Consider the following 21,831-nt stretch of genomic DNA (forward strand, 5'->3'; position numbering starts at 1 on the left):
AGGTCAAGGTTAAGGGAGTAAACCCTAACAGAAAATCCGGAGTGGAACCGCGAAGGCGGTCATGTGTCACCTTTGGCATGTTTCTGGCAGTTCCTTCAGCCATACTGGGGCCAAACGTTGTGCTCTGCACTCCTTTGGACCCCACCAGGAAGACCGAGAGGGGGCTTTTGATGCTTGGGCAACTCACAACCTCCATACATCCGCCCAGGCATGCGCCATGGAGAGGTCACTCCATAGTCGCCTCACAGCAACCGAAACAACACGGAAGGCAGCAGGTATGGGTTATAAGTCCAGCTCAATTGGCGTAGAGATTGGGCACCACGGGTTGCCTTTGTCGGTGGGAGATGTCATCGCATCTCACTGGACAGCTACCGCCCGCCTCAAACCGGGCAGCCCCCTGTCAGTAAGTTTCTGTCCCGCCATAGTCCACCTGCTCCAATGGGTACTTGGAGCTCAGGGTCATTGCCTGTAACACCGGACCAAACAGCACGACAAAAAAAGGAAAGAAGGTACCAGCCCTTCATTTTGCAAGCTGGAACGTCAGAACTATGTGTCCTGGCCAGTCGGAAGACCTTACACAAATCAACGATTCTCGGAAGACTGCTGTCATTAACAATGAGCTCAGTAGACTCAGTGTAGACATTGCAGCACTTCAGGAGACACGCCACCCTGCGAGCGGATCTCTAAGAGAGCAAGACTACACCTTCTTCTGGCAGGGTAGGGATCCTGAAGAACCAAGACAGCATGGAGTGGTCTTCGCCATCAGAAACTCTTTGCTCAGCATGATAGAGCCACCTTCAAATGGCTCAGAACGCATACTGTCCATTTGACTGCTCACCGCCTCTGGCCCAGTACACCTACTCAGCATCTATGCTCGAACACTCTGCTCCCCACCTGATGTTAAAGACCAGTTCTACGAGGGAACTCCATAATATCATTAGTAGCATTCCCAATACCGAACATTTGTTCCTGCTGGGGGACTTTAACGCCAGGGTTGGGGCTGACCATGACTCATGGCCCTCCTGCCTTGGGCGCTATGGCATTGGAAGGATGAATGAGAATGGACAGAGGCTGCTGGAGTTGTGTACCTATCACAACCTCTGCATCACCAACTCGTTCTTTCATACTAAACACTGTCACCAGGTTTCATGGAGACACCCAAGATCACGTCGTTGGCACCGGCTGGACCTCATCGTTACAAGGCGAGCCTCTATAAACAGTGTCCAAATCACACACAGCTTCCACAGTGCGGGCTGTGACACCGACCACTCCCTGGTGTGCAGCAAAGTTAGACTCGAACCAAAGAAGCTACATCACTCCAAGCAGAAGGGCCGCCCGCGCATCAACACTAACAGAATTTCTTATCCACAGCTGTTACATAAGTTTCTAAATTCACTTGAAAAAACCCTTCAAAACACTCCTGCAGGGGATGCAGAGACCAAGTGGGCCCACATCAGAGACGCCATCTATGACTCAGCAATGACCACCTTTGGCAAACGTGAGAAGCAGAATGCAGACTGGTTTCAATCTTACTTTGCAGAGCTGGAGCCTGTCATAGCCGCTAAGTGCATTGCACTGTTGAACTACAAGAAAGCCCCTAGCGAGTTAACATCCGTAGCACTTAAAGCAGCCAGAAGCACTGCACCAAGAACAGCCAGGCGCTGTGCAAATGACTACTGGCAACACCTATGCAGTCATATTCAGCTGGCCTCTGACACAGAAAACATCAGAGGAATGTATGATGGCATTAAGAGAGCTTTTGGGCCAAACATCAAGAAGATTGCCCCCCTCGTCTAAATCAGGGGACATGATCACTGACCAACGCAAGCAAATGGACCGCTGGGTGGAGCACTACCTAAAACGACTCGAGGAAAGACTTTCCCCACTATGCTGAGCAGGGAAGTTCCACGGTAGTTGTTGCAGTCACTGCGGTCACCCTTGTTCTTACAGAGGGTGATGATATTGGCATCACGCATGTCCTGTGGTACTGCTCCCTCATCCCAGCACAGGCAAAGCAGTTCATGGAGTGCTGAGAGTATAGCAGGCTTGGCACTCTTGATTATTTCGGGGGTAAAGCCCTTCCCAGGGCTTTTCCACTGGCTCGAGAATCAATGGCATCACTGAGTTCCGATTTTGTTGGCTGTTCCCACATTACACAATAGCAATCCCTCCTTGCAACACTGTAACTTCTGACTCACCCTGACATATACAAGACTATACAAGACCTAGAAAAAATTCAAAATGCAAAATTGATGATAAAACACAACTAAAGATATATGAATTATACAAACTGACATGTGGTAAAGGTAGGAACTGTAAGATACCATGGTAGTGCATACATATATATGTAGCATTAAGATTTGGTTTAACTTTATATGAATTTGTTTTCTCCTTACCTATAGATGGCTTGTGGATTTGTCCCATAGCTAGTAATAATTCGCAGGATGCTTTAGAGTTTAATGCATCAGGGTACAATTTAGTTGACTGTGCTGTTTAACTTTTGCTGAAATTGCAGAATGTGTGATTTATCTCAGTTTGACTAAACTTTCTCAATACATTGTGAAACGAGATAGCCAGGATGGTCCTGAGATAAGGAAACAGGTAATGGGGCTAAGATGATTGATTAATGACATGATTAATGGTAAACAGATTGACCATCTGTAAGTTTTATAGGAATTATCTAATTTCTGGGGTTCTTGTCCACAATAACATTTGTCATGCCATAATGAATCATCAAGGACAGTGTACATGACTAGAGGCATATAAATATCTTGAATGTACTGTCATAATTTGTAGAGAGAGACAGGATCGAAAGAATCAACAAAGGTTACATCTCTACCAAGCGGGGAAACAGGGTAATACTGTTTATTTCTCTGTATGACTACTGCTTAGTGGCATTGCATGTGTCAAGACTGGGTCAAACGGAATAAGAGGATGAAGTTGTGAAATTTATTTGGTGTCAAGATTTGAAATCTCTTACAGTACATGAACTATGAAAAACTTATTCTTCTTTCTTTGGCCTCCTTGTCTTGGGAGACAAGCCTGGAGGTGGTCAGTGGTTTGTGGAGCAGCGCCTGGAGTGGCTATAAAGGCCAATTCTAGAGTGACAGACTCTTCCACAGGTGCTGCAGATAAAATTGGTTGTCAGGGCTGTTTCGCAGTTGGCTCTCCCCTTGCGCTTCTGTCTTTTTTCCTGCCAACTGCTGAGTCTCTCCGATTCGCCACACTTTAGCCCCCCCTTTATGGCTGCCCGCCAGCTCTGGCGGTCAAAAAACTACTCAGGATGTATGACAACAACCAAAGACAAATAACAGAGGTTAGTATATACAAAATGAGATGATTAGCAGTGGGAAATATTTCTGTAAGTATGGAAGGCAATAGGCACCATTTAAAATAGCTTGCTCTATTTCATAAGCAGGATTCACATGCAGACACTAGTCTGACCATTGCATTTTCCTGCGTTCAACACAATTGGACACTGACATGGCAGCGTAAATATGATCTCCAGGTTTACCAGCTGTACCCCGGGCATGAAAATTTTCACTTTCATTGCATGGGCATAAACCAACGGAATGGAGTTCCTGCCCACTATCAAACTCATCTGGTTTTCAATCTATTGACTTCACAATGGGCAGTCATTCATCACTGCCAGTTTTAGGCCTTGGCAGCAAAGTTGAAAATCTACTTCAATCTTGCATGACTAAAAATGATGCCCTTCAAATTATAATTATAAGTGTGCACCATTGTTCGAATTCCAGTATAGTCATTATCGGGTCACTCCTCTGCACGTTATTTCTGTGAGGCAGGAGAACCTCAGACAAAAAAATAAACCTGTATGCATCTACTTCTCCTGTTTTAATAATACATGAGATTCACTTCAAGCCAATTTAAGATGAGAAGATGAAAAGAAATAAATTATTTATGACACTCCTATTTACCATGCAGACTTCTGCTTTGTGAAGAATGAGATAGTTATTAAGACCAGTGCAAAATTTTCAGCTCTGTCTTCCACAATCCCTAGTTTCGAAACAGGTAAATTGTAGGATTAAGTTTCTTTTTTAAAAAACTGCACCATGTAGGTATGCAAACAATATGCACCACTTAAAATGTACCTGACTCTATTAAACCTGCAGGATTCACATGCAGACATCGTCCATGCAGTTTTCAGTTTCTGGAACAATTGAGGTGCACACCAAACTGATGAGTAATTTGAAGCATTGTCAAAAGAACTACAAAGAGACATTTTGTTTTTCCAAATTTTTTGTTGTAGGTTACATTCTCACACCCAAATTGTACAACATTTTATAGATTATGACTTGTTGGCACACATCTAAGAGAATCTGCAAGTGGCAATAAAATTTGAAATAGCAATTGAAGTTCAGATTACATAATTATTCTGATTTATCAGGAAGGAAGTTGATGAAACTTTTGACCTTCAATTAATTTGATCAAGATAAGGGATTCAGTATTTGTTTGTGTAATGCCTTGCTTTCGAAACACATGCCAATATAATGCTTTCAATTTATTTATATTCTCAGTCCAAACTTTTCAATGCTTCAAATTTGCAAGACAGCGTTTTTGCAATAATTGCATTCTGATCAGTGCAAGTTTCAATTTTTTTTAATTCCTTCATGGAATGCCCACCTCTAATTGCCCTGGAGAAGGCGGTGGTGAGCTGTCTTCTTGAACCGCTGCAGTCCATGTGGGTTAGGTACACCAACAGTGCTGTTAGGAAGGGAGTTCCAGGATTTTGACCCAGCAACAGTGAAGGAACAGCGACATAGTTCCAAGTCAGGATGGTGTGTGGCCTGGAGGGGAACTTGCAGATGGTGGTGTTCCCATGCATTTGATGCTCTTGTCTTTCTAGGTTGTAAAGGACCCCGGTTTGGAAGGTGCTGTCGAAGGAGCCTTGGTACATTGCTGCAGTGCATCTTGTAGATGGTGCATACTGCTGCCACTGTCCCTCGGTGGTGGAGGGAGTGAATGTTCGTGGATGGGGTTTCAATCAAACGGCTGCTTTGTCTTGGATGGTGTCGAGCTTCTTGAGTGTTGGAACTGCACTCATCCAGGCAAGTGGAGAGTATTCCACCACAGTCCTGATTTGTACCTTGTAAATGGTGGACAGGCTTTGGGAGTTAGGAGGTGAGTTACTCGCCTCAAGATTCCTAGCCTCTGACCTGTTCTTGTAGCCATGGTATTTAATATGGCCTGGTCAATGGTAACCCCCAGGATATTGATAGTGGGGGATTCAGCAATCGTAATGCCATTGAATATCAAGGGGAGATGGTTAGATTCTTTCTTGTTGGAGATGGTCATTGCCTGTCACTTGTGTGAAGTGACTGCTCCTTGCCACTTATCAGCCCAGCCTGGATATTATCCAGGTCTTGCTGCATTTCTACATGGACTGCTTCAGTATCTGAGGAGTCGCGAATGGTGTTGAACATTGTGCAATCATCAGCGAACATCCCCACTTCTGACCTTATGATTGAAGGAAGGTCAATGATGAAGCAGCTGAAGATGGTTGGGCCTCGGACACTACCTTGAGAACTCCTGCAGTGATGTCCTGGAGCTGAGATGATTGACCTCCAACAACCACAACCATCCTCCTTTGCGCTAGGTATGACTCCAACCAGCGAAGGGTTTTCACCCTGATTCCCATTGACTCCAATTTTACTAGAGCTCCTTGATGCCATACTCAGTCAATGCTGCCTTGATGTCAAAGGCAGTCACTCTCACCTCACCTCTTGAGTTCAGCGCTCTTGTCCATGTTTGAACCAAGGCTGTAATGAGGTCAGTAGCTGAGTGGTCCTGACAGAACCCAAACTGAGCGTCACTGAGCAAGTTATTGCTAAGCAAGTGCTGCTTGATAACAATGTTGATGACACCTTCCATCACTTTACTGATGATTGAGAGTAGATTGATGGGGCGGTAATTGGCCAAGCTGGACTTGTCCTGCTTTTCTTTTTACAGGACATACCTGGGCAATTTTCCACATTGCCAGTTAGATGCCAGTGTTATAGCTGTACTGGAACAGCTTGGCTAGGGACGTGGCAAGTTCTGGAGCACACGTCTTCAGTACTATTGCCGGAATGCTGTCAGGGCCCAGAGCCTTTGCAGTATCCAGTGTCTTCAGTCGTTTCTTGATATCGCGCGGAGTGAATCGAATTGACTGAAGTCTGGCATCTGTGATGCTGGGGATTTCAGGAGGAGGCCGAGATGGATCATCCATCCACTTGGCACTTCTGGCTGAAGATTGTTACAAATGCTTCAGCCTTCTCTTTCACATTGATGTCCTGGGCTCCCCCATTATTGAGGATGGGGATATTTGTGGAGCCTCCTCCACCAGTTAGTTGGTTAATTGTCCACCACCAATCATAGCTGGACGTGGCAGGACTGCAGAGCTTAGAGAGGGCGGCACAGTGGCGCAGTGGTTAGCACCGCAGCCTCACAGCTCCAGGGACCCGGGTTCGATTCCGGGTACTGCCTGTGTGGAGTTTGCAAGTTCTCCCTGTGTCTGCGTGGGTTTCCTCCGGGTGCTCCGGTTTCCTCCCACAAGCCAAAAGACTTGCAGGTTGGTAGGTAAATTGGCCATTATAAATTGTCACTAGTATAGGTAGGTGGTAGGGAAATATATAGGGACAGGTGGGGATGTCTGGTAGGAATATGGGATTAGTGTAGGATTAGTATAAATGGGTGGTTGATGTTCGGCACAGACTCGGTGGGCCGAAGGGCCTGTTTCAGTGCTGTATCTCTAATCTAATCTAATCTAATCTGATCCGTTGGTTACGGGATTGCTTAGCTCTGTCTGTTGGGCATGCAGGCCGACCTGGGTTGTAGCTTCATCAGGTTGACACCTCATTTTGAAGTATGCCTGGTGCTGCTCCTGGCATGCCCTCCTGCACTCTTCATTGAACCAGGGTTGGTCCCCTGGCTTGAAGGTAACGTTAGAGTGGGGGAATATGTCAGGCCATGAGGATACAGATTATGGTTGAGCACAATTCTGATGCTGCTGATGGCCCACAGCGCCTCACGAATGCTCAGTTTTGCATTGCTAGATCTGTTCAAAATCTATCCCATTTAGCACGGTGGTAGTGTTACACAGACCGATGGAGGGTATCCTCAATGTCAAGGCGGGACTTTGTCACCACAAGGAAGGTGCGATGGTCACTCCTACCATTACTGTCATGGACGTATGCATCTGTGGCAGGCAGATTGGTGAGGACGAGGTCAAGTATATTTTTCCCTTGTGTTGGTTCCCTCACCACCTGCTGCAGACCTAGTCTAGCAGCTATGTCCTTTAGGACTTGGCCAGCCCGGTCAGTCGTGGCACTATCGAGCCACTCTTGGTGATGGACATTGAAGTCCCCCACCCAGAGTACATTCTGCACCCTTGAAACCCTCAGTGCTTCCTCCAAGTGCTGTTAAACATGGAGGAGTACTGATTCATCAGCTGAGGTGGGGAGTGGGGAGCGGCAGTAGGTGGTAATCAGCAGGAGGTTTCCTTGCCCATGTTTGACCTGATGCCATGAGACTTCATGGGATCTGGAGTTGATGTTGAGGACTCCCAGAACAACTCCCTCCCGACTGTTTACTACTGTGCCGCTACTTCTGCTGGGTCTGTCCTGCCAGTGGGACAGGACATACCTGGGGATGGTGATGGTGGTGTCTGGGACATAGTAAGGTATGATTCGGTGAGTGTGACCATGCCAGGCTGTTGCTTGACTAGTCTGTGGGACAGCTCTCCCAACTTTGGCATAAGTCCCCATATGTTAGTAAGGAAGACTTTGTAGGGTTGACTGGGTTTGTCGTTGTCGTTTCCGGTGCCTAGGTTGATGCCGGGTGGTCCGTCCAGTTTCATTCCTTATGGACTTCGTAGCGTTTGATACAACTGAGTGGCTTGCTAGGCCATTTCAGAGGGCATTTAAGAGTAAAGCACATCAGAATATAGCCCAAAGAAAGTAACGAATACAAACAAAATGCCCCACTAATTGTGTGGCACAAGCAGGACTAACTTGGGTTGGTATTCTCTTTGCATGCCTCATTGCAAAACAACCATCAATAACCTCAGAGAGTAAACTGCCCAAGCATATAAAATCCCCTTAGGGAAGTTATTGTTTCACTTATAAACAAACCAGAAACTCCCCCAGTTAATGTAAGTCAGGGAAATCCCAATACATTTATGAGAAATATATTAGCGATCTTAAAAAATTCAGATCTGGATATTGTTGAGGGAATGTTTCAATGACTATAGTTCCCGCTACTAATATAGTCTTACCACATTTCCACAACTACTTCCTTTTTCTACCAAGGTTGTCCTGACTAAGAGGCCACAAAAACGCTCTGCTCATCAAACTATTTAAATGACTAAAATCCTTGTCATCCCAAAGCACTTTCAAAACAGAAAATGCTAGGAATAGCCAAGAGAGGAGTCAGCGTTTGAAAAGTGGATGTGCAGGTTAACGTTAAGGTCAGAAATCTCTTGTCAGAATATTTGCTATCCCTGACATTAAATGGTCATTTTTTTTCAGATGCTGAGGGAACTATTATACAATTCCACTATTTTCTGTTTTTTATTTTGTTTTCCAGCATAGAGGGTATTTTTTTTTTGAAAGGAGGGTAGGAGTCTTCTCTCATCATCATATCCTGGATACTTCAGCATCTGAATTTTACGTAACTCCCATAGTTGAGTTCTTACCTCCTTGTGGCATTGAGAGGGTCTTTCTGGCCCTGACAGCTAAATAAGATTTCGTGATGAGCCTCAGGATAATGAACAGGAAATTCTCCTTGGCTACTCCGTCTATCCTGTGCCTCCACAGAATCTTTCTCTTAGCTTTGAAAAGCAGCAAAGCATCACCACATCAGACCTCACCTCAGACTCTAACTATCAATTATATTTATAGGATCTTACTGCACAGAAGGAGGCCATTTGGCCCTTCATGTCAGTGCTAGCTCTTTGAAAGTAAATCCAATTATTCCCACTCTTTCCCCATAGCCCTGCAAATTTTCCTTTTTAAGTATTTCATTGAATAGATGAAAAATAAGTAATTTAATGTAGATTCTATACTATCCCCTTAATCGCTATGCAAAACAATCCACTAAATCGACAATTTCAGAGCATGACTAGCCTTTTATTATACTTTGCTTCTTTGTTAACTATGTGCCTGCTTTTTCATGTGGAAAGAGCTGCTCATTACTCTGCCATTAACACTCTCTCTGGACTATTGCTTTATCTTTCACCACAAGCATTAACACTCTCTTTGCCTTTGTTCCATGACAGCTTTGCTATTTAATCTCTCCTGCCCTCTACCCTATCACAGACCTTCCCTTTTGTTCTCTTCATCACCAAACACCTCCCCGCCCCCCCTCACTTGCTTAAAACCTAATTTTTTTCTAACCTTTGCCAGTTCTGATGAAAGGTCACAGATCTGAAACGTCAACTCTGCTTCTCTCTCCACAGATGCTGCCTGATCTGCTGAGTATTTCCAGCACTTTCTGTTTTTATTCCACTAAATCTTCACATCTGTGTAGTTTCTGCTGGAGATATGTAGCTGGTTTTTAAATTCCTGTATGTGCTGCGATTGAATTAAATGAATCTCTAAGAAATTAAAACCAGACAAAAATGCTGATATTTTGTTGCAACTGACATTTTTTTCTCATCTCCATGGATTTTTCATATGGCTCCAAAATTATTCCTTACACCTTAACAGAGGTGTAGTGAACATTTTTTGGGGAACCAATTACTTTGTCGAAAGTTTCCATGACTCTGTCGAAACTGGCATGCTTGTCGCTTTCACCTATTTGAAGAGAGATACATTATTGAATTCCAAGTTATAAAACGGCTGTTGGGAAGTAACCTAGTTTGGAAGTTACTCAACTTCTTAGGGAATATTATCAAGAGTCGAGTCTGTTGCCAGGCAGCCTTGCGTTGCAGGTTATCTTGTGGCTTCAGGGAACGGGGAGTCAGCTTCCTCCTGCTTTCAAAAAGAAACACCCACAACTCTGGGTGTGTCTGGTATCCTGAGGAAATGGGACTCTTGGGAGGCGGTGAGATCCAGGTGTGGTGCTGAGTTCAGTGTAATAGCTGGAGGGCATGGGATGAGATGAAGTTGGGAGGAGTTTTCAACGTGTCAACCCTGTGAAGTTGAGTTCCTGCTTGCATTACCTCATCCCCTGCCTTGCTGACGGTACTCTCTGGGAGAGCTGCTCCCCTCCTGGGTCCCAGGCTTTCTGAGCGATGGCTCTCTCGCAGTTACAGTGTCTGGACGACGGGAATATTAACTATCGCACCAATGAATCCAAGCCCGAGTTTTTCTACAGTGAGCCGCAGAGACTGGCCTTGGAGACCCTCCTAGCTCACGGGACACAAGCCTTTAATGAGATGCTCATAAAGGAAAACTTGAGGGAATTCCTGTCTGAGATGGACATTGAGCAGATCCTGCGCTCGGTCCGGGATTTCTTACCGGAGGGGATGAGCACCGAGGGGCAGGATGAAGCGGGTCAAGACGAGGGAGAAGGAGCAGAGAGTGAGAGCGAAGGAGAGGGAGCAGGAGAGAGCGAAGGAAGAGAGAGTGAGAGCGAAGGAGAGAGCGAAGGAGGAAAGAGTGCGAGCAAAGGAGAGGGAGGAGAGAGTGAAGGAGGAGTGAATGCCAGCGAAGGAGAAGGAGGAGAGAGTGAGACCGAAGGAGAGGGAACAGGAGAAAGCGAAGGAAGAGAGAGTGAGAAAGAAGCAGAGGGAGACGGAGAGAGTGAAAGCGAAGCAGAGAGTGAGAGCGAAGGAGAGGGAGACGGAGAGAATGAGAGCAAAGGAGAGAGAGACGGGAAACAAGCAAACCAGGAGCCGGAGAAGAAGCCCCTTTCTCTGCATTACTGGCCCAACATCTCGGACATATCCCGACCCTGCTTGGACCTGGGTTGGCCGGACCCAGCCACCTATCGTGGGGTGACCCGAGCCAACGTGTACACGCAGCCCCCTGTAGAGGGTTCAATGCACATCAAGGAGATGGTCCGCAGAATGATCAGCCACGCACAGAAGGTGAGGACATTCACATGGGAATTTAATACGTAATAAATAGATGGCTAGATAAAAGTTTGAAATCATCTGGCAGGTAACTACAGCATAAAAGGCTAAACAATCTAGTTAGAAACTGTAATAATACAGCAGCTTGCGTGTATATTCAATTTGATAAAACGTCCCAAGGGGCTTGACATGATCAGGAAGATATTGACACTGCCCCGTATTAGGACAGGTGACCAAAAGCTTGGTCAAAGAGGTTAGTTTTAATGAGGGTTTTAAAGGAGGAGAGAGAGGTGAAGAGGGTTTGGGAAGGAACCCCAAAATAGCACCGTTTAGACCACTGACCTTAGCCTTAGTAAACAGAAGTTAGTTCCTTTGTCCAAAACATGGAAGTAATCATTCCCAATTAACATATTATTTTAGGATTATATGACTTTAATGCTGCTTTATTAACCAATACATTTTTAATTACTTTAATGGTACAAGTTATGATATGTAAACTTTAAAAAAAAACATTTCAGCAGATTCAGGTAGGGGTTGGATTAAATAGTTTGGATTTCCAGCTAAAGTTTATAAATTAGGGTCATTGCATCAGTGTTGGATCTGCTGCTCTTGGAATGGTACAAAAAGTGCTCATGCTATGTAAACTGGAAAGGTGTCACATTCACTGCAATAAAAGTTTGTAGCAGTGAAGAAAGGGAACCGTTGAGATTGGGAGTGGGAGCTGTAGGGGAATGGGGGCAGGATAATCCCTGGCCTGGAGGTCTTCGTTCCACACTGTACATTCCATTCCATCCGTATGACATGTTCAAACAGGCTTTGTGACGATATAACGAATTTTCCTTGACACCATCTAGGTCGTTCCTTCATTCCTAATCCTCTCCCCTTTGCCAAACAGTAAGAAAAAAATTGACTGCCTTACAGAGATGATAAGGCTTAGTGTCAGGTACAAAAGAAAGCTACAACAGATACATATAGCATGTATCAGGCTAGAATATACATTCACAGTAGAAGCAAAGAAAATATTGAATGTATGGGGAACCAAGGGTCCAATGAGAGTAAAGAACGTAATATTCATAAAGAAAAAGTATGGGAGGAATTAATGGGACCAAAAGTCAAGAAAACATTTGGAACTGATGGCCTACATCTTAGGGTTTTAAAAGAGGTAGCCGTAGAGATAGTGGATGCATTGGTTTTGATCTTCCAGAATTCCCTAGACTCTAGAATGGTCCCCAAGGAATGGAAGGTAGGAAATGTAACCCTGCTGTTCAAAAAAGGAGGGAGAGAAAACAGGGAAGTTTAGAAGAATGAGAGATGATCGCGTTGAAACATATAAAACTATTTAAGGATTTGAACATGTAGATGCTGAGAGGCTGTTTTCCCCTGGCTGGAGAATTCAGAACTAGGGGTCCTAGTTTCAGGATAGGAGAACAGCCATTTAGGACTGAGATAAGGAGGAATTTCTTCATTCAGAGAATTGTGAACCTTTGGAATTCTCTACCCCAGAGAGCTGTGGATACGCAGTCGTGAGTATATTCAAGACTGAGATTGATAGATCTTTGGACACTAAGGGAATCTATGTATATGGGGATAGGGTGGGAAAGTGGAGTTGATGTAGAAGTTCAGCCATGATTTTATTGAATGGTAGAAGAGGTTTGTGGGGCCGTATGGCTTACTCCAGCCCCTTTTTCTTATGTAATGATTCAATTGGTTACTGCATTTTCTTAACAGTGCAGATAGTAGCTGGGAACCATGATTAACCCCTCCTCCCCTCCCCCTGCTAATCCAGGGTTTAGCCTAAGACAGTTTCAGCAGCTGGTGTTTATTTTAGATTGCAGCATGATTCAGTTCCAGTATGAAATCCATTTAATCTTTAATGTTCAACATTTGTTGCATATCTGCAGCCCTACAGACGGTATTAGACGCTAAACCTTAGGAAAGATATATTGGCCTTGCAGGGGTATAGCACAGATTCATCAGAATATCAGGCCTTAAAGGGTTACATAGAATTATTAGAATATACAGCACAGGAACAGGCCATTTGGCCCAACTATACTGTACTGGTGTTTATACTCCACACAAGTCTCCTCCCATCCCATCTACCTCATCTCGGCTTCCTGCAGTAGCCAATTCCACATTCTAACCACTCTGAGTAAAGAAATTTCTCCTTACTTCCCAATTGGATTTGTTAGTGACTATCTTGTATTTATAGCCCTGGTTTCGGATTCTCCCCCCAGTGGAATCATTCTTTCCAGAACTATCTCGTCCAAGACATTGATAATTTTAAAGACCTCTATCAGGTCTCCTCTAAGTCTCTTTTCTCAAGAAAAATGCTCCAACTAATGAGGACAGGTTACACAAACTTGCTTTGCATTGCTTACGTTTCGGAGTTGAGCATTGATCTTTAAAATGATAAATTGTTTAGGAAAGATAGGACACACTATTTCCTCTGGTGGGGAAATCTTAAAATTAGGGCAAGCACGTTTTCTCACACAGGATTCTGCAAAACTTTCTTCACCAAAAGGCTGTGAATGCTGAGGTCAATTGATATTTTCAAGGCAGAGATCAATAGTTTTTTGTGCAGTAATGGTATCAAGGAGCACAGAGCAAAGGTGAGTAAATGGAGTTAAGGTACACACCAGCCATGATCTAATAGAATGGTAGAACAGACACAGGGCTGAATGGCCTACTCCTGTTTCTGTGCTAATTCTGTGCCACCAGTTAAAACGAAGGATACTGGACAAAGCCACAGAAAGTAGAATTAGTTGTAGCATTCTCATACCTCCTGCTTAACATATGGTGATTTTGACATCACAAGCATAGTTTCATTACATTAGAATAGCTATTTTATTTTCACTTAGGATACTGCTAACACATGGGTCACTCTAATGTAAAGCATGTCTTCATTCATAATGGCTCTCATTCCAAAATTGTCCTGGTCTGAATTCAAGCTAAGATAAACTTTGGGTTGCTGCAGTCAGACTACAACTGTTAATAACTTATCACTGGAGTTAACTTAAATTCCAAATATTGATAAGAATACAAATCCAATTATAGGAGTTGAAACAAGTTGTTAAATACTTTCAAGGGTTTTAACTAATTATTCCCCTTGGTGTAGCTTCCATACTTGTTAAAACATGTTGGGGCTCAATTGGTGGGTGGCGCAGTGGTTAGCACTGTAGCCTCACAGCTTAAGCGACCCGGGTTCGGTTCTGGGTACTGCCTGTGTGGAATTTGCAAGTTCTCCCTGTGACTGCATGGGTTTCTGCTGGGTGCTCCGGTTTCCTCCCACAGCCAAAGACTTGCAGGTTTACAAGTAAATTGGCCATTGTAAATTGCCTCTGGTGTAGGTAGGAGAATAGTGGGGATGTAGTAGGGAATATGGGATTAATGTAGGATTAGTATAAATGGGTGGTTGATGGTTGGCACAGACTCAGTGGGCCGAAGGGCCTGTTTCAATGCTGTATCTCTCTATGACTCTAACTGAAGAGGAATTTACAGAGCAGGTTGTGAGCTCTCCATTCCCCAATCAATAGTTTGTGGATTATATTGGCGAGCCTAGTAGAGAAAGAAAGTACAGTACATTCCTTCTTTCCAGCCATGGTTTAGCAGTAGCACTCACTCACCTGAGTCAGAGGGTCTATTTCAGGTACTTGAACATATAATGTAGTCTAACACTTTTGGAGGTGTCGTCTTTCGGATGAGACATTGAATCGAGGCCTCAGCCGTCTCACAGGCAATGATTTTGAAGAAGAGCCGGGGAGTTCTTCCCATTGTCCCAACCAATATTTATTTATATTTATTTGTTTTTGTACACCAGTCACTGAAGGCAGGTATGTACGTGCAACAGACAGTAAAAAAGGCAAATGGTATGTTGGCTTATAGTGAGAGGATTCGAGTACAGGAGCAGGGATGTCTTGCTGCAATTATACAGGGCCTTGATGAAGCTACACCTGGAATATTGTGTGCAGTTTTGGTCTCCTTATCTGAGGAAGGCTATTTTATTTATTGATACAGCACTGAAACAGGCCCTTCGGCCCACCGAGTCTGTGCCGACCATCAACCACCCATCTATACTAATCCTACACTAATCCCATATTCCTACCACATCCCCACCACATACCTATACTAGGGGCAATTTACAATGGCCAATTTATCTATCAACCTGCAAGTCTTTTGGTGGTGGGAGGAAACCAGAGCACCCGGAGAAAACCCACGCAGACACAGGGAGAACTTGCAAACTCCACACAGGCAGTACCCAGAATTGAACCCGGGTCGCTGGAGCGCTGGAGCTGTGAGGCTGCAGTGCTAACCACTGCGCCACTGTGCCGCCCATGTTATAGAGGGAGTGCAGACAGTCAGGTTTACCAGACTGATTCCTGGGATGGCAGAACTGACATATGAGGAGAGATTGAGTCGGTTAGGATTATATTTGCAGGAGTTCAGAAGAGTGAGGGGGGATCTCATAGAAACAGGGTAGATGCAGGAAGGATGTTCCCAATGGTTGCCGAGTTCACAACCAGGGATCATAGTCTAAGGGTAAGATAAGACCTTTCAGGACTGAGATGAGGAGAAATTTCTTCACCCAGAGAGTGGTGAGCCTGTGGAATATGCTACCACTGAAAGCAGTTGAGGCCAAAACATTGTATGTTTTCAAGAAGGAATTAGATATAGCTCTTGGGGTGAAAGGGATCAAAGGATATGGGGGGAAAGCGGGAACAGGTTACTGAGTTGGATGATCAGCCGTGATCATAATGAATGGTGGAGCAGGCTCGAAGGGCTGAATGGCCTACTCCTGCTCCTATTTTCTATGTTTCTATCCCTCAAACAACATCACTAAAAATGAGGAACTACTTATTACTGCATTGCTGTGGGAGCTTGTGTGCAAACTTGCTGTTATATTTCCTACATTACGAAAGTAAATACTTTTAAAAAAGGATTTAATTAGCTGTAAAGCTCTTTGGGATGATTTGAGGTTGTGAAAGGTACTATAAATATATATGTTCTTTCTTTACCTAGTTTGTCAGAGTTTTTTTTATTACAGGTGTTAGTAAATGCTATTACATAGAATTATCTGGAATTGACAGCACAGAAACAGCCATTCAGTCCAAATAGTCTATGCTGGCGTTTATGCTATATACAACCCTCCCTCCCATTCTATTTCATCTAACCTTTTCAGCACATGCTTCTATTCCTTTATCCTTCATGTACTAATCTAGCTAAAAGCATCAATGCTATTCACTTCTGCTACTCTTTGTGGTAGCGAGTTCCACATTCTAACCACTCCGAGTATAGGGGTTTCTCCTGAATTCCTTGTTGGATTTATTAGTGACTATCTTATATTTACGACTTCTAGTTTTGGTTTCTCCCATATGTGGAAACATCTCTACATCTACCCTATCTAAATGGGACGCTGTTCCAGAAAGTAAAATGAGTTTCAACCACACAGTGGATAATGGCAGCAATAGAATGATTAAATGACTGATGTGGCCTTTGAGTGTGTAACTACAACTGCTTTATTGCTATCTACAGGTAATCGCTGTCGTAATGGATTTATTTACAGACATCGATATCTTTAAAGACTTACTGGATGCCAGCTCCAAGAGGAAGGTTCCCGTCTACATCATCCATGATGAGCTTAACATCAAGTATTTTTTGAAGATGTGCGAGAGTTCAGGAATGCACATGGGAATGCTGAAAGTAAGTGGGAAAACGTGTGCAGCCAGATCAACTAGCGTTGATGTCATTGTGACTCAGTTACCAGCTTAAAGATAAAGGCACTCTGTCATGCTTTATTAGCTCATAATAAGCTCATAAAAGACCACATACCTTTGCATGAGAATTTGTACATGATATTTTTCTGTTATGGCAAAAAAATTAAGATAAAACATGCAAAAGCCTTTTGCGCAAGTGAAAACATTTTAGTATTGTAGCTTCTTGATATGATTTTCGACTCATTTCAAAGGTCAATTGCCTTTAAATGTCTTGCAGAATCTGTTTTAAGGATTAGGGTAATAAGTGACTGTTCACTGTCTTCTTTCACCTGTACAGGGAACTGAGAATTAGTTTTCCTGGGAGTGCACCAGATCTGTAACGTACACTGGTTGTTACAAACGCATTTCAAATGGACATCTCTTGCTTTAAATCCTTTCCCTGTACCTGCTGCTGACCTTTATGGGAGTCTACAGCACTGAATGAAAAATGCCTGTCTGTAAATTATTAAACGGGATGTCAGATGAAAGCATCTGAACAGCACAATCACTTTACGCTCACCTCTGAACTCCCAGCTTGGATTAATGCCTCGCATTCACTAACCAGTTTCTATTTTAATTCATATGTTTATACCAAATTTCCATACGATTGCAGTTTGTCTTCCACTGCAGGATCTAATTTCTTGGATGTGAGAGCAGTTTGATGTTTCAGTTTGACTATAGTACAGACTGAAACAGGACAAAGCAATTTTACAATGAAAGACAGAATCCAAAGTGTTTTTTTGTTGATTACGAAATACGTCATTCCCTGTTTGAATTTCAATAATCATTTCCTGTTCGTCACTTTATTTTGATGGCATAAAAATATTGGTAAAAGAAAAGTTTATTTCACAGCGCCACTGTTTTAATCTATGTCTATGTAGAGAATATCTTGTGATACCCATTAGAAGAGAGGCCCTGACAGAAACATTTAAAATGATGAATTTGTTGGGTAGATGTGGAAAGAATGTGGGAGAATCTAAATCTAGGACCATAAATATATGATAGCTACTAATAAATCCAATATGAAATTGAAGAGAAATTTCTTTACATAGATTGATGGTCGGCGCGGAAGGGCCTGTTTCGGTGCTGTATCTCTTTATGACTCTATGACTCTATAACATAGGAAGATGGGAACAGAAGTAGGCCATTCAGCCCCTCAGGCCTGTCCCGCCATTCAATGAGATCATGGCTGATCAGCAGCCTAACTCCATATACCTGCCTTTGGCCCATATCCCTTAATATCTTTGCTTAACAAAAATCTATCTCAGATTTAAAATTAACAAGCTTCAACTGCTGTTTGTGGGAGAGAGAGAGTGTAACCCAGAGAATGGTTAGAATGTGGAACTGGCTACCACAGGAAGTGGTTGAGGCAAGCAACTTAGATGCTTTCAAAAGGAAACTAGATGAGTACATGAGAGAAAAGTGGATAGAAAGCTAGGCTGAAAGGCTGAGAAGAGATAGATGGAATGAGAGGAGACTCGTATGGAGTATAGGCACCAGCACAGACTGGTTGGACCAAATGGCCTGTTTCTGTGTTGTATATTCTATGTAATCTATATAATTTCTTTAAAAAAAATCCTACTTCTTTGACCAGACTTTTGGTCACCTGTCCTAATGTCTCTTTATATGGCATGGTATCAAATTTTGTCTGATAACACTCTTGTGAAGCACTTTAATCTGTTCTGTGATAGTCTGGTTTCTACATTAAGTTGGTGACCAGATGGTTAGAGAAATAGATACTTTGGTGTCGATGTTCCTTTACCAGAAATAACCAGAACTCCTGTACAACTTCTGGGTCATCTGGAAATATCAGAGATCAAACATTATACAAAAGAGCTGGCTCAGCAAGGATAGAATTCCTTGCAGGTACTACTAGTCTAAGGTTTAAGGTGTGATCAGCACACAAAAGAAATGACAGGAAAAAAAGGATTAAAGTTTAGAGGTGGAACATGAGGCAAGAATATGGATTACTAATTAAAGCATGTGGAAACTCTACCTTAAGTACTGTCATTATCCATTAAATACAGTTAATGGTAGATCTCTTATCTGGACTGATTGACGACTTTAATTCTGGCTGAGGCTATTGCAAAATTTTAGACTTTTTGAAAAACACTTTTATAATTTGAGGCTGTTTTAAATATAATGCAAACAATGCCAGGAAAATTAACATAATGTGACTTAGTGAAACAACATGTTGAATATGTAAGATACTTCTTTGTTCATGAATAAGAGACCCTTAGATAATCAAAGTATTCTCTTACCTTGAGATTCTATCACATCATCTCTTGGCTTCCTAATTAGGAACATAAGAGCAGCAGTAGGCCATTCAGCCCATCGAGCCTGCCCTGCCATTCAATATGTTCATGGCTGATCAGCCACATCAATGCCTTTTTCCCCACACTATCCTCATATCTCCTTATATCATTTGTAATTGGAACTCTTTTCTTTAGAACAGAGGGTGATGGGACATTGATAGACAATGCCCCAGACTCTGCCATCACCACCCCCGGGTATGTCCTGTCCCACCAGCAGGACAGACCCAGCAGAGGTGGCGGCACAGTGGTATACAGTAGGGAGGGAGTTGCCCTGGGAGTCCTCAACATCGACTCTGGGCCCCATGAAGTCTCATGGCATCAGGTCAAACATGGGCAAGGAAACCTCCTGCTGATTACCACCTACCGCCCTCCCTCAGCTGATGAGCCAGTACTCCTCCATGTTGAATGCCACTTGGATGAAGCACTGACGGTGGCAAGGGCACAGAATGTACTCTGGGTGGGGGACTTCAATGTCCATCACCAAGAGTGGCTTGGTAGCACCACTACTGACCGAGCTGGCCGAGTCCTAAAGGACATATCTGCTAGGCTGGGTATGCGGCAGGTGGTGAGGGAACCAACAAGAGGGGAAAACATACTTGACCTCGTCCTCACCAATCTGCCTGCCGCAGATGCATCTGTCCATGACAGTATGGGTAGGAGTGACCACCGCCCAGTCGTTGTGGAGACGAGGTCCCACCTTCACATTGAGGATACCCTTCTTCGTGTTGTGTGGCACTACCACAGTGCTAAATGGGATAGATTTCGAACGGATCTAGCAATGCAAAACTGGGCATCCATGAGGCGCTGTGGGCCATCAGCAGCAGCAGAATTGTACTCACTCACAATCTGTAACTTCATGACGCAGCATATCCCCCACTCTACCATTACCATCAAGCCAGGAGACCAACCCTGGTTTAATGAAGAGTGCAGGAGAGCATGCCAGGAGCAGCACCAGGCATACCTCAAAATGAGGTGTCAACCTGGAGAAGCTGCAACACACGACTATCTGCATGCGATAGACAGAGCTAAGCGATCCCATAACCAACGGAACAGATCTAAGCTGTGTAGTCCTGCCACATCCAGCCGTGAATGGTAGTGGACAATTAAACAACTAACTGGAGGAGGTGGCTCCACAAATATCCCCATCCTCAATGATGGGGGAGCCCAGCACATCAGTGCGAAAGATAAGGCTGAAGCATTTGCAACAATCTTCAGCCAGAAGTGCCGAGTTGATGATCCATCTCGGCCCCCTCCTGAAGTCCCCAGCATCACAGATGCCAGACTTCAGCCAATTCGATTCACTCCGCATGATCAAGAAACGACTGAAGGCACTGGATACTGCAAAAGCTATGGGGCCTGACAACATTCCGGCAATAGTACTGAAGACGTGTGCTCCAGAACTTGCCGTGCCCCTGGCCAAGCTGTTCCAGTACAGCTACAACACTGGCGTCAACCCTGCAAGGTGGAAAATTGCCAAGGTACGTCCTGTACACAAAAAGCAGGACAAGTCCAACCTGGCCAATTACTGCCCCATCAGTCTACTCTCAATCATCAGTAAAGTGATGGAAGGTGTCATCAATATTGCCATCAAGCAGCACTTGCTTAGCAATAACCTGCTCAGTGACGCTCAGTTTGGATTCCGCCAGGGCCACTCAGCTCCTGACCTCATTACAGCCTTGGTTCAAACATGGACAAAAGAGCTGAACTCAACAGGTGAGGTGAGAGTGACTGCCCTTAACATCAAGGTAGCATTTGACCGAGTATGAAATCAAGGAGCCCGAGCAAAACTGAGGTCAATGGGAATCAGGGGGAAAACCCTCCGCTGTTTGGAGTCATATCTAGCGCAAAGGAAGATGGTTGTGGTTGTTGGAGGTCAATCATCTGAGCTCCAGGACATCACTGCAGGAGTTCCTCAGGGTAGTGTCCTAGGCCCAACCATCTTCAGCTGCTTCATCAATGACCTACCTTCAATCATAAGGTCAGAAGTGGGGATGTTCGCTGATGATTGCACAATGTTCAGCACCATTCGTGACACCTCAGATACTGAAGCAGTCCATGTAGAAATGCAGCAAGACCTGGACAATATCCAGGCTTGGGCTGATAAGTGGCAAGTAACATTCGCGCCACACAAGTGCCAGGCGATGACAATCTCCAACAAGAGAGAATCTAACTGTCTCCCCTTGACATTCAATGGCATTACCATCGCTGAATTCCCCCTTATCAACATCCTAGGGGCTACCATTTACAGAAACTGAACTGGAGTAGACATATAAATACCGTGGCTACAAGAGCAGGTCAGAGGCTAGGAATCCTGCGGTGAGTAACTCACCTCCTGACTCCCCAAAGCCTGTCCACCATCTATAAGACACAAGTCAGGGGTGTGATGGAATACTCTCCACTTGCCTGGATGGGTGAAGCTCCAACAACACTCAAGAAGCCCAACACCACCCAGGACAAAGCAGTCCGCTTGATTGGCACCCCATCTACAAACATTCACTCCCTTCACCACCGGCGCAAAGTGGCAGCAGTGTGTACCATCTACAAGATGCACTGCAGCAACGCACCAAGGCTCCTTAGACAGCACTTTCCAAACCCGCGACCTCTACCAACTAGAAGGACAAGGGCAGCAAATGCATAGGAACACCACCACCTGCAAGTTCCCCTCCAAGTCACACACCATTCTGACTTGGAACTATATCGCCGTTCCTTCACTGTCGCTGGGTCAAAATCCTGGAACTCCCTTCCTAAC

At 44.2% G+C, this 21,831-nt stretch overlaps 2 protein-coding genes across 3 annotated transcripts in view; one reads left to right on the forward strand and one right to left on the reverse strand.

The window, feature by feature from the left end:
* slc5a10 (solute carrier family 5 member 10) overlaps nt 1–21,831 on the reverse strand; it is a 146,271-nt gene that overhangs the window by 30,228 nt on the left and 94,212 nt on the right. The gene's annotated exons all lie outside the window — the stretch shown is intronic.
* Nucleotides 10,183–21,831, forward strand: part of LOC137383501 (protein FAM83G-like) — a 52,402-nt gene continuing 40,753 nt past the window's right edge. Inside the window, exons 1-2 of the mRNA XM_068056508.1 lie at nt 10,183–11,032; nt 16,547–16,714. Coding sequence (XP_067912609.1) covers nt 10,235–11,032; nt 16,547–16,714 — 966 coding nt within the window. The 5' untranslated portion in view covers nt 10,183–10,234. The remainder of the gene's footprint in view (nt 11,033–16,546; nt 16,715–21,831) is intronic.

The sequence above is a fragment of the Heterodontus francisci genome, chromosome 24 (assembly GCF_036365525.1).
Source record: "Heterodontus francisci isolate sHetFra1 chromosome 24, sHetFra1.hap1, whole genome shotgun sequence".
In the NCBI taxonomy this organism is placed as follows: Eukaryota; Metazoa; Chordata; class Chondrichthyes; order Heterodontiformes; family Heterodontidae; genus Heterodontus; species Heterodontus francisci.